This window comes from Podarcis raffonei, chromosome 8 (genome assembly GCF_027172205.1).
Source record: "Podarcis raffonei isolate rPodRaf1 chromosome 8, rPodRaf1.pri, whole genome shotgun sequence".
NCBI classification, from domain to species: domain Eukaryota; kingdom Metazoa; phylum Chordata; class Lepidosauria; order Squamata; family Lacertidae; genus Podarcis; species Podarcis raffonei.
Window position 1 is genome coordinate 27273062 of NC_070609.1, and position 13291 is coordinate 27286352.

Genomic DNA, 13291 nt, shown 5'->3' on the forward strand with positions numbered 1-13291 from the left:
CTTCCTCTTTCAACAAGCCTTTAAAGCAGAGCTGTATCCCAGTCTGCATCTGCACTGGATTTGAATGATTTTATAACTGAAATTGGTTTTTATATCTGAAACTCTATTTTTGAAAGTACATTTAACAAAGAAACCCCATTCCCCTCCTCCTACCCCACCCCGCCCCAGACATTCCATGCAGGTTAGTATGTTCCAGTTACTTAAGTAGCAGGTAAGCTTATGAAATACTTCACGCTGTTGGTTTTGATCTCTGTCCAGATCGAGCGTCTCTTCCATGTCTTCTTAACAGGTTATTCCAAAATGAACCATGAGTTGATGGTGGCTACACTGTTTATTCAACACATAGGAAATGACCAGTACTAAACTGTTTCAAAGTCATCCTTGCTTTTTGTATTCCGCAGTGCTCCAAGTCCTCTCTTTGAGGACTATATATTAAAAAGATTTTTGGTGCTGGGATTGTTGCTGCCTCACTCACTCAGGCCTCCCCTTGTGGGCTTCCCACAGCCACCATAACAGCCATTGTGAGAACAGGATGCTGGACTAGATGGGCCAATGGCCTGATCCAGCAGACTCAACTTAGGTTCTTATGTCCCTAAGTAGTTTTGTTAGTTTCTCCATTTGGGCTACATTCCACACCCTCTCCCATTGTGCCACTAAATTCATGTTGGTAGCCATCTCCCAAGGTTGAATAATTAGCAGTCTAGCAAAACTGCTTTTATTGCGGATGGTTTTTTTTATGGATAAGCACTTTCAGCTGTTTCACAGAAAGCGATTTGTGCATAGAATTAAATAAATAAAATACATAATTTAGTAAACTGACCACAACAGTTTCTAAAGAATATTTCATAGAACATTTACTTAAATTTCACCATAGATCTGCTTGCATTTATCGTGGAATAGGGTACAACTCAAAAACATTCAGCCATTCTTACTGTCTTGAAAGGTGTTCATGGCAGGGTGACGAAAGCAGCATGGATTTAGATTGCAACTGTGCATATTAATATGAATGTATACTATGAGATTTCCTTACTCAGATACTTAACTGAATAACATGTGTGGCATGCATGTCTCTTATAAGGACATCAGAAGAGCCACGTTGGATCAGGCCCAAGGCCCATTTAACCCACCATCCCATTCTCACAGTGATCAACCAGGTTCCTGTGGGAAGCCCACAAGCAGGGCAGGAATGTTCTAGTATTCAGAAGCATGCTACCTCCAGCTGGAGGTAGAACCTAGCCATTGTCTCTATTAGCCATTGCTAGCCTTATCTTCCAGCATCACTCCCAAAATTACAAGAAAGTGTAGACTGCTACCGGTGAATAGAGATAGGCCACGTGCACACCATACATTTAGAGCACTATTATACCCACATTTAAAGCCCTGTTACATCACTTTAACAGTCATGGTTTTCCCCAAAGAATCTTGGGAATAATAACTGGTTAAGGCATACCCTCCAAAATTTCTCCGATGAAAATAGGGACATTCTAAGGAAAAGCAACCAGCATGAGTTTGACCAAACTGCGGGAGGCAGTGGAAGACAGAAGTGGAAGACCAGGCGTGCTCTGGTCCATGGGGTCACAAAGAGTTGGACACGACTAAATGACTAAACAACAACAACAAGGAAAAGCAGGACATTCCGGGATCAAATCAGAAACCGGGACGGCTTCTGTAAATCCGGGACTGTCCCTGGAAAATAAGGACACTTGGAGGGTCTGTTAAGGGTGCCAAGAGATATTAGGAGACCCCCCCATTCCCTTCACAGAGTTACAGTTCCGAGAGTTCCCTAGGAAAGAGGGAGTGACTATTAAACCACTCTGGGATTGTAGATGTGAGGGGGATAAGAGTTTCCAACAACTCTCAGTACCTATAACGAACTACAGATCCCAAGACTGACAGATTCGCCCATCCCTATATCATGGAGATCAAAGCGGCAGCTCCAAGTCATCCAGCACTGATCACTGCAATGCCTGCAGCCATGGGCAAGCCTGCAGGAGTCCCCCAAAACCTGGAATCAGTGCTGATCATTAATGCAGTCTGTGTACTCAGATCTCTGTGCAATCGCTATGAATTCCAAATGTCACTCTTCTCTCTGTAAAAATGGTGATCACCCCCACTATGTGCCAGTAGTTTAACGCTTTACTATCTGCCTGACAATGTCAGAACTTTCTCTGATATCAAATTTCATTATCTTTTCTCCCTCCCCCCCCCCCGGCTTCTAAGTAATATCTTTAATTTGTATTTTTTCTCTCTAGACGGTTTAGACGATTCAAATTTTAGCCTCTGAATGAATTGCACGTTTTGTTATTCTGTTTTATCTGCACAGCTTAATGTTACAATGAACATTAAAATAATAATTTTTAAAAGAGCTGAAATCCACATCAGAAATACGTTGCTTGGTTACTATGTATATTCTGGTTCCATTTAGTTAAAACGATTGCTTAATGTTTTCAAGATCATAGCAGATGCCAAATTAAAAATTAGTGGATTTGATGCATTTATATATTCCACATTATTCTTGTACAAAAATGCCCAACCTTCTAGGGCCAGAAACTCTGCTTGGTTTATGGACTTCCCGTAACAATCAGGGAACAAACGAATTAATTTGGACGTGACCTTAGATTTCCAGAGGCTCAAGTTGTAAACCATCCCATTTTACCTCACCCTTAATAAGGACTAGGAATATCTTTCTGTGTTATGCTAATTATTGTTTGGTGATTTATGATGATGTTAGATATTTGTGGATTATTCTGTTAAATTATTGTGTTTTCATCATTTTGACCATTTTTTTTTTATTAGTAAGCTCAATGCTCAGAGGTAGGAAGGGAAAATAATATGACAAAACAAATAAATAAATGCAAAACGAAAGATGCCAATCGTTCATTGTACCATCAGATACTCCTCACACCTACTGAACACGCACACCGGTGTTGTGCTGTGTTCAGTGTTGAACTAGAACCCTGGAGCTCACGTTTTAAATCCCATCTAAGTCATGAAGCTCGCTGGGTGAACTTGGACTGGTCACCGTCCTTCTGCCTAACTTTTTCATTTGATGTTTTAATGCAGGTTGTAAACTGCTTTGAGATTTTTTCCCCTTAAAAACATAAAGCAGTATAGAAATGAAATGAATAATAATAATACCTCACAGGGTTGTTATGAGGGAAAAACGAGGAGGGGTTGAACCAGGGAGGAAGATAGGATATAGATTTAATAATAAATGAATGAAATAAATTCCAAAATGAGATACAGTTTTCAGTCAACTTCAGAGAAGCATACTTGGTTGACTGAATAAATGCAAGAAGGAAGAGAGGGAAGGGGATACTTTTTCCTGGAGCGGCTGGCGGGTAGGCCAGCGCTCGGAGGAGCCAGTCGTCTGGCATCACAGTTTTCTGAGACAGGGCACAGCAGACACAACAAGTGTGCATTGAGAGACCCAATCCAGTGTTCCTACTGGTCTGCTTGCACGGCACCAATCTGAGAGTTGTTAGCAGCCTGTTATTCCCCCTCACAGTTCTAAATCCCAGAATGGTTTCACAGTCCACCACTCTTTCCAAAGGAATTCTGGGAACTGTAAGACAGTGAGGGAAACGAGGGTTTCCTAACGACGACTGGTGCTCTTAACACCTCCCAGGATTCTCTGAGGTAGCCATGACTGTTTGAAGTGGTATAATACTGCTTTACTCCATATACGCCCACTTGACATCTTCAATTTGTGGAACTGGCACATAATATGCCACAAAATGCCCTCTCCACATTTGTAAGAACTCAATATTTTAGCATGGCAGCACCTACATTTTGGAACTTCCTGCCTACTGATACCAGGCAAGAGCCATCACTATACTCTTTTGGCGCCTGCTAAAAACATTTTTGTTTAGACAAGCCTACCTAGTTGTTTAGAAAGCTGACGCGAGTTTCAATCTGTTTTTAGTCCTTTGTTATTTTAACTTTTTGAAAGTTTTCCATTGTTGCTGTTAATTTTTCTTATTGATAATTTTATTGATTTTTCTTTTTTGTAAACAAGGGTGTACAATTTTTAATAAAATAAATAAGTACATAGTGCCAGGTGGGTCTTGAGTTTGAAACAAAAGGGCTGCTTCGTGCATCCACATTCGTCACATGAGGATTTCTGTGTCAAGTGACGGTGTGCATGTGCAAATGACTCAACGGAGGTCAAGCACCCAAAGACAGCAATTTCATATTCCTTCTGCATCGTCTCAAAACCCAGTACAGTAAGCTAGTAGAGTCTGTTCACACATCTGGCAAGGAGCCATCGAGTGTTGTATAATCAAAGCGATGTCCTTTCATGTGTGAACTGGCAACCAAGAGCTTTTTCTAGGTTGAGTGTAATCCAATATTTACTACAGAACAATCACACAATGAAAGCATGATTCATCACGGCTGGAGGTCTGGTTTTTGTTGTTGTTTGTTTTTTAAAGAATCCTGTCCAAGAAAAATAGGAGCAGGTTCTCTCGCCTTTCATTTGGCTAGATTATTTGACCTTTCACAAAGAGCTGCCTGGGAATCCCTGAATTTCTAGACACTTCACCTTCTTCCACCCCATCAAGAAAATTGAGTAGAGGTGTACTTGAGGATGGCGTGGAAGAGACAGGAATGATCACGGAAATTATTTGCCATCTGTTATTTTCCTTGAAACTAAGAGTCAAGCTCTATGCCAGCAGAAGCCTGCTGATTTCAACAAACTTGAAAGGTCAGCAAACAAAACAAAACCCCAGATCATTTATCCCAGCTTTGGTCATTCAAACCTCCTAGCTTTCCTGATTCAACATATATATCATGTGGTGAAATTTCATCTGTGTCATGACATTTTTGAAGCACTGCACACTCCCAAGTTTTAAGGATTTGGGGGAAGCAGGTACAAACCTTGATAAAGAAAGAGCTTTGCACTGTGGAACCTCAAAGTTTGACACGTTTATTATAGCACAAGATTTCCTGAGTCTAATGAAGTGAACTGTATGTCAAAGAAAATTATTATTATTACTAATTTAATTTCTATCCCTCCTTCGCCTAGGGCAGCAAAACACCAAAGTAGTAAAACAATGCCATGATAAAATAATATAAAAACATTTTGAAAACATTTTGAAAAAAATTAAAACATCTAAATTGTTTAAAGGCAGGCAGAGTTCAAAACAGCTAATAATTTCAAGGCCCTAGCACCTTGAAGTGGGCCTAGTAACTCACTCCGTGCTTTCAGAACCGGTAACACAGGGTCCTGTCAGACTGCCCCACTAACCGGCCTAGCAGCTGCATTCTGCACCACCAGCAGCCTCTGGGCTGTCTTATGACATAAATGTGCTAGTCTTGAAGATGTCACAAGAGTCTTCTGCCCAAACCTAATTTTTTATCAAAATGCCTGGATTTCCCAAAGATCTGGGGTCTAGGTCTTTTAAATACTTGAAGTCATAGTGAAGATTTTATGCACTTTAAACACCACTGATCCAAGCTTTAGCACTGCCAGTATATTCAGCAAAAGAGACTAGCCCTCCTCATTATCAACAAGAAGAATTTTACAGGATGACCAGCACACAATATCTTCCAAAAAGAAAAATAATAATAAATCAAAGAGTGGTTGTACAAGAGAAAAAAAGGAATCAACTATCTTCCAGTTTTCAAAATATTGTTTGCCTGGCCCCTTTGAGTACCGGTAAATTCTGACTTGCACAGGGCTAGTAGCTACCGTATTTTTCGCTCTATAACACGCACCCGACCATAACACGCACGTAGTTTTTAGAGGAGGAAAATCTGTAGGCACGCCACCCGTAGGCATTCCCTCCATAACACGCACAAACATTTCCCCTTACTTTTTAGGAGGAAAAAAGTGAGTGTTATGGTGCAAAAAATACGGTACTTATAGTGTTGTCTTGCATCTCACCCAGAATACAATAAGCCATGGTTTCCCAAACTTGGGTCTCCAGCTGTTTTTGAACTACAAATCCCATCATCCCTAGCTGATGGGAACTGTAGTCCAAAAACAGGTGGAGACCCAAGTTTGGGAAACCTTGCAATAAGCAAAGAGCTCCATGTCACAATTGAAAGAATACTAGATTGTTCTTTCTAAGCTTTAGAATCTAATGGTCTGCATGGCAAAAGGGGATAAAATATTATTAAAATAACCAAACCATTTAAAGCAGGCTTCGCCAACCTGGTGCCCTCTAGATGTTTTGGAGCAGAACTCCCATCAGCCCCAGCCATATTAATATCCTACCCAAGAAATAGAATAATACACCCTGTGCAGGCATCCTTCAAGACAGCAAAGTCAACATGCAGAGGGTGGGATTGTACCCCTGGCTGGGACCTCTAGGCGTTGATTGGGCCTTTTGCACAACTCGGCTAGGCATTGTGAAGAGGCTCTGTACACAAGGTCTGAACAACACGTTGGAGGTCAGAGGGTGCAATTCCAATCCTCTCTCCATGCACGGACTGTATCCACTTCAAAGAAGTATGGGCAGGGCTTTGTTCTGTCTATTGCATGACAAATAAATAGGTGATTCTCTCTGTAGACCAGAATATAACATCTCAACTTTACTTTTGAAAATGGGATTTGCCATACATAAGTTATATCATTTTTTGTATGGGGTACCACTCGAGAATTTACGGTATCTTGGCTAGTCACCTAGACATAACTTTGTCCTATAAGGTGGCAAAAAAATCTTTAAGTGAATAAACCAAAGGAAATTAAAATAATCATAAAGATCCAATTGTGTCACTGTGTGAACAGAATGGATGCAGAATGAATGCAACCAGAACTTTCCCTTTCTTTCTTTCTTTCTTTCTTTCTTTCCTCCTCCCCACCCCACATGCACTCCCTATGTGTATGTGCTCTGGAAAGTTGGCGCACTCTCCAGAGCAGATTTGGCCCTCAATCATAATCATAATATAATTTATATAATAATGTATTATTTTATACCCCCTCCCATCTGGCGGAGAGGGGAAGAGGAGAGACTCTATTGCAGAACAACTCGCAGAATTTCCTGGTCATGTCAGTTATCATCAGAGACGGCCCATGACTAGATGTTTAGTGACAAGTCACTTTCTTGAAAGTAGTGATAATCTTGTACACCTCCTTGATTATTCAGCATTTGGCAACTCACCCGTCAATGGTTAATACTACTTGGGATGGGTTAATGACTAACCCACCACAACTATTATTAAAGCAAATGACTGGGACCAGTGATGCGCTTAGGGCACAATCCAAAGGCACACCCCACTTGTTTGAACATGTTTACTCAGAAGTAACTTCCACCAGGTTCAGTGGGCTTGTTCGCTTCTCAAGTGTACACCACATTACAGTAGCCTTCATAAGCCTGTCAGACTATGATCAGGGAGTCCGGTGTTCAAATCCCCGCTCAGCCATTAAGTCCCTCACCTACTGTGAGGATAAAATGGGGGGGGGGGGCACACACACCACATATGCCATCTTGAGCTCCTTGGAGGAAAGTTGGGATATAAATAAATTATACAACACCCATCAGCTCCAGCCATAGGCTTTATTACAGCCTCAGACTTCCTTAAGTCTCTTATAACTACTTTCTCATCTATGTGCTTAGCTTCTTCTCACTAAAATCAGTTATGCAGCTGTCGTACTCACACTTATTTGAGAGCAAATCCCAGTGCATACTGTGGGGTTTACTTCTGAATAAAGCATGCATACAATCAGGATCAGACTTATAGCTGCCTTACATCACCTGGAACATTATGGGTTTTTAATTGCCCTGAGTCATTTGTTAGAATACTGAGAACATGAGTGCAATATTTCAAATTGCTTTAAAAGAAAAATTCTTAGCATTCATTGGCTCAATAGTTTTTGAAATAATAATGGCAATAACAGATTGACTTAAGAAGCCCAGCAACAGTGAACAGAAGTCCAAATTCATTATGCATTTTAAATCCTGATAAAATATTTCTGAAAAGGGGTCTCAATTGGATCAATAATTCCAGAACAAGAATCAATGTTATGTCACAGATGAAGTATCGAAAACGTCTAGTGCCTGGAGTCCCTATGCCTTTCTGAAAATGATATGCAATTTATATCAATTTGCCTAAAATAAAAACATGCAGATTATCTGAAAGTAAAAGAGTAACTGCTGCCTGCAGTGTTGAACATGAAGCACTCTTATTAAGGCCAATTAACACTGGAAGCTTGCAAGTCACACAGAAACCTTCAGGCTTAGCTGTTCAGAAGAAAAAGAAAGAAAGAAAGAAAAAGAAAAAGAAAAAGGAGGCAAATATTTGTTTAGCCATCTGCAATATGCTATAGAAGAACATAAAAGACTAAAGAAGATAGCTTATGCACAGTAAATTATGCAAAGTAGTGCAGACCACATAAGTTTGCATGATAAAAATGAAAAGTACCAAGGGTTGGATAAAGAAACAGCCTTCCATCTCCAGTACTTCTACCCCAATCCCAGAAAAATGGGCGCTGGCTGCAGAGACTCAGCATTGAGAGGATAGCACTCTGCACATGTTAAGAGGCACACTCTTCTTTACTATCATTTCACACATTCCAGAGCTAAGCTCTGGCAGTGACAGCTTCCAGGGACAAACCCTACTGAGGAGTGGCTCAACCTAAGAAGTTTGAGCAAACAAACCTGGCAACATTCACACAAGGTTACGCTGACACATCATTACATGAGGGTCATGCTACAAATCCACGTAACAAGGCTTTCGAGATATCTTAGCTTTTTGATCCTGGAAATTCTGTCGCACTTGCATTTTTTATTTGCTGAGTCCTCTGTTTGCCTCACTGCGTGAACATCTCCACCTAAGCATCTTAGAAGCAAATTATAGGACTCACCCAACACATTTCAATGCCTGAGGTGAGAAATAAAAATCACACCTCACACATGCTTATTAAAACGGGACATGGCTGATTGGGAAATTGTTTTGCACAAGCCTTGTTGGAAGGAGTATATGCTCTTGGCACAGGACTTCTGCAGACTTTCCCTGTGGATCCTGACCCATGTTCATCATAGCCACTGGCATCCCTCACTGCTGCCCTAAACTATACCCAAAATCTACCTTGCCTTGTGGTATGACCTGCCCCAGAGAATCAGAAAAAGCATCTCACTTACTTTTCGTAGTCTGTATTATCCTTGTCACACCGCTTATCCTTGTGTTTCACCCAGTCTTTGCCGTGTTTACACGTGGTCAGGGAAATTATATCTTTGCCATTGTGGATATGATGGAGGGCATTCCTGGTGTCTGAACCAATACCAGTCAGGTACCTTTTTCCTTTGAAAACCAAGAGGTACTTTTTCTTTGGAGGGACAGAGGTCTTTTGCAGCCAGCCTCTCTCCCCACCTTTCTGGGGATGGTCCTTTGAAAACAAAGGGATGGAGATATCAAAACCAGGCCGGAAGTTCTCCACGTAAAAGCTTGCCTTGGCTAGGATAGCCTGACCAATGTCAAAGCCCAGGTCTTCGGTGTAATTAGGCCACGTGCCAGAATAAAGGTTAAATATGAGGTGGTTGCGGCCATCGTTCCAAAGAGGAAAGCCTTGGATTTTTTCATTGATGTTGTGGACATACTGTACAGAGAGGTGGTCCCTGTCCAGAGTGTCAATGTTTAGGACAAAGAGACAGGCTTCTTCGGGATTGGAGGTATAATACCGCGACTCTTCAATGGATGTGATGATTTTGAGGTAACTTTCTGAGACAGGGTCCCCTCTTTCCAAGGGGTAGACAAAGACTTTGAACCCATGTTCCCTACACTTGGAAAAATCGAAGCAAGTGTCCATGCGGCATCTGCTGTTCTTGTAGATGCTTTTCCTCAACTCCCTCCGGGTTTTGAGGGACAGCTCAGCGTGGTCCCCATCATCACTTTGGAGCTCTTCAGGATCTGCAAAGTTCTTCAGGAGAAATCCATCTGCCCAGCGGGGCCAGCTCTTTAGCCCTCCAGCTTTCTTGCTAGAGAAGAATGGGAGGCGCCTGATTTGGTCTCCTCCAAATAAGAAAAGCAGAAGCCAGGTGGCAAAGAAAGTCATGAAAATGTATTTTTTCCGGGCCTGCATAGGTTCATACAGAACCCTCAACTCTTTCTTTGAAAAAAGGAGGCCAGGCTGGTCATTCAGTCGATCCAGAAAGGAAAAATTATTCAGGCAGGTTCAAAAGATGCAAGTAAATCAACTCGAGCTAAGCAGGAGCCCAAATCTCAAAACTAGTGGAGAGGCGTGTCAATCATGGAAAACTGTATTAACCTTTCCAAACCCTTTCCCATCTTCTCTCTCACACACAGGCACCACTGCTCCTTCACTTTTTGAAGTTCAGTTTCCTCCTTTTCCTGTGCCTCGAATTCTGATGGCAACGCTTTCTTCTCCTTCAGAGCAGCACCGCTTAAGTTCTGCTATATGCAGCCTACCTTATCTCCCTGCCCTTTGAAGATGGCAAAGCATTACAGGGCCGGTTTCTCCACAAAGCAATGTTTTTTCATCGCAGCTTGCAACCACCCTGAACTGAGATGATTGTTACTATTTCCCCCCTTGCAACTTTCTGGTGTGAGTCTTGTGCTGCTGCTTTAAATCCTCAGTGAGGCTGCCCTCTTTTTCTTCCCTCTTCAGATTTTAAAAAAAACAAGTCGTCCTGTGCCTTTTGTATGTTGCTTTCAAACCACTCTCTTGCTCAGTCTGCGGTTGCAGATTTGTTTTGTTGCTCTTAAGTCCCGGTATCAGTTTCGGGGACGCCACAGCCCTGCCTCTTGCTGCTACGCACACCCCTCTGGGGAGATCACCCTGTCCTACTCTCAACAGATCAGCCTCTCTCTGGATACTTGACTCTGCAACCCGAGGATCGGCCTCTCCTCACACGCCGGCCGGGTCCGAATCGGATCCTTTGCCTTTAAAGACTCGCACCGGCAGACTTCAGCAGCTTCTGCCATGGACGGAAGACCCACCGAGCCAGGGGTTCCGGGGCCACGTTTCTCAGGCGCCTCGTCAAGTGTCAAGGAGCGTCTGAGATGCAGGAGAGGGTCCCGTCTGCCCTTTTCCCAGCGATGTCCATCGACCCCGCTTCTTTCTCTCCCACCCCCTCCTTTTTAGCTTGCTCAGGAGTTACAACAAGCTTACATTCCCAGCCTCATTACAGAAGCCTTTTGGAGGTCCTTTAAGACTAAGCTGCGTTTTTGATATATTAATCTCCTTCTCTTTCCCTTGATCTCCTTTAGTTTATATTCCCCCTCCCGCGCCTCCTTTCTCTCTGATTGAAGTTATTTCTGTCCCTGAGCGGTTCTGTCTCTCTCTCTTAAAAAAAAGAAAGAACAAAAAATCAACCTGTCACTTTTCTCCATCGGCTCGGACGTTAGAAGAACCCGATCCCCGCCTGCTTTTGCCCCGTGGGATCTGATCCCTCTACTTCGAGTTGCACTGCCCTCATGATATGCACTGGGAGAATTCCTCGGAATAAATCCTGCGGGGCGCCAACCTTGGGCTCAGCACCGCCGCCGCCTCGCCGCACACTTAACTGCCTCTGGATCGCTGCGTGCCGCGCTCTCCTATGCCATTATTCATTCCGCGTCACTCTCAGTTGACCGGCCCTCTTGCTCCAGTCAATAAAGCAACAAATGGCATTCACCTTTCCTCTCCTCCATCCTGCATCTCGGCTGCTCTTAAACCGCTGGACCGCTCATCTCTCGGTCTGGCCGCCCCATCTCGCCTCCTGCTAACCAGCATCTGGTCCTTGCACACAGCGTTCCAATTCCACCTTCACAACATTCCACCTCGGCCACGCCCCCCTCGCCTGCCATTCGCTCTCCGCCTACCAAAAAGGCGTGGCTGCCTGATAACCCTTTCCTTGCCTGGAGGGGTGGAGGGGAAGACCTTGTTTTTTGACGGGGGGTGGGATTGAAGCCTTTTACATTTTTCCCCTTCCCATTGGCTGCTGTTAGTGCTGCTCATCGTCGAGAAGTGCCGGTCCACGTGGCCAGAGTTGCCCACCACCCCGGCAAAACGGTAGCTCGGTGGTGGAGCACGTGTTTTTACAGGGCGGGATGTCTCAGGTTCAATCCCCGGCACCTCCAGCTTTGGGAAAATCCCCCTACCCCAAACTTTAGAGCAAGGAGAGCACTGTGGGTGTTGTTGTGTAGACTACGGCTCCCATCACTCCGATCATTAGCGTAGCCAGGATTTTTGTTGGGGGGGGTGGCCTTTTGTGGGGACAGAACCTCAGTTTGCTATGTATTTTTTATTGATTGGGTGCAGCTGCCCCTCCCTACACCCCCCTACATCCATGCTCCTGATTATTGGTCATGCTGGCCCCGGCTGGTGGGAGTTGGAATCACAGAATCATAGAATTGTAGAGTTGGAAGGGACCAAGAGGGTCATCCAGTCCAATGCCCTGCGATGCAGGAATCTTTTACCCAACGCGGAACCCGAACCCATGACCCTGAGATTAAGAATCTCATGCTCTACCGACTGAGCTTTCCTGGAACATCCATCATCATCATAATTTTATTATTATGATTTATGCCACCTTTCGGCTTTCCGTGGTTAAAGCCATGCTCAAAGCAGCTTACAACATGAAAAAAATTACATAATTTATAGGGTGGTTTCCCATATAATTCCCAAATTATTCAAGAATCACGTACAGTACTTACATACATCTCAGAGTTGCCAATTCTTATTTCCATGTCACATGGTCTCAATCAGCCATTCACAGAATCTATCCTGGTCGTCTCATCAACCCTGCTTCATGTGAGCTTCCTTTAAAAATATGCCACTGACATCAGCCTTTCCTTTGAAATAGGAGATACACACTCCATCAAGTCAGGGTTTTAATTACCAGAGATTCGGAAGTGCTGCCGCGTTTGATGTCTGCAAAATATTAAAGCGAGATCTATAGCTGTGTTTGTACTACAATGATTTAACTCCCCTGTGGTTGGTTGCATCATGGAAAAAGACAGGACAGTGTATATTTTACTAATGTTGTCGCTCTTTGGCATGAGGATTCCTGTTCAGATAGCTCTACTATATGATATCCCAATAGTATTTTGGCCAACCGCAAAACTATCTGCCCTTATGCAGATATGATGCTTTATGAAGGTTAAGGATTCCCCAGAAACCAGGATGCAGAATCATGGTTTGAACCAGATTTACAAACCATAGTTTGTGTTAACCATTGATTCATATTAAATCTACACTGAGGAAACTATCGTTAATAAGGCAGTTTCCTCACATCTTCAGACTCTCTGCTTGAGAAGTGATAATCGGGGCCAGCCCTACCATTGGGCAAAGTGAGATTACTTCCTCAAGAGGCAGATGCTTGGGGACAGCATTGGAAGTCCTTTG

General features: G+C 43.2%; 1 protein-coding gene across 1 annotated transcript in view; it reads right to left on the reverse strand.

Moving 5' to 3' along the window:
* The window catches only part of EXTL1 (exostosin like glycosyltransferase 1), a 64071-nt gene extending 52371 nt beyond the window's left edge, over positions 1-11700 (reverse strand). The window contains exon 1 of the mRNA XM_053398722.1: positions 9087-11700. Within this exon, the coding sequence (XP_053254697.1) occupies positions 9087-10024 (938 nt within the window). The 5' untranslated portion in view covers positions 10025-11700. The remainder of the gene's footprint in view (positions 1-9086) is intronic.
* Positions 11701-13291: the final 1591 nt, after the last annotated feature.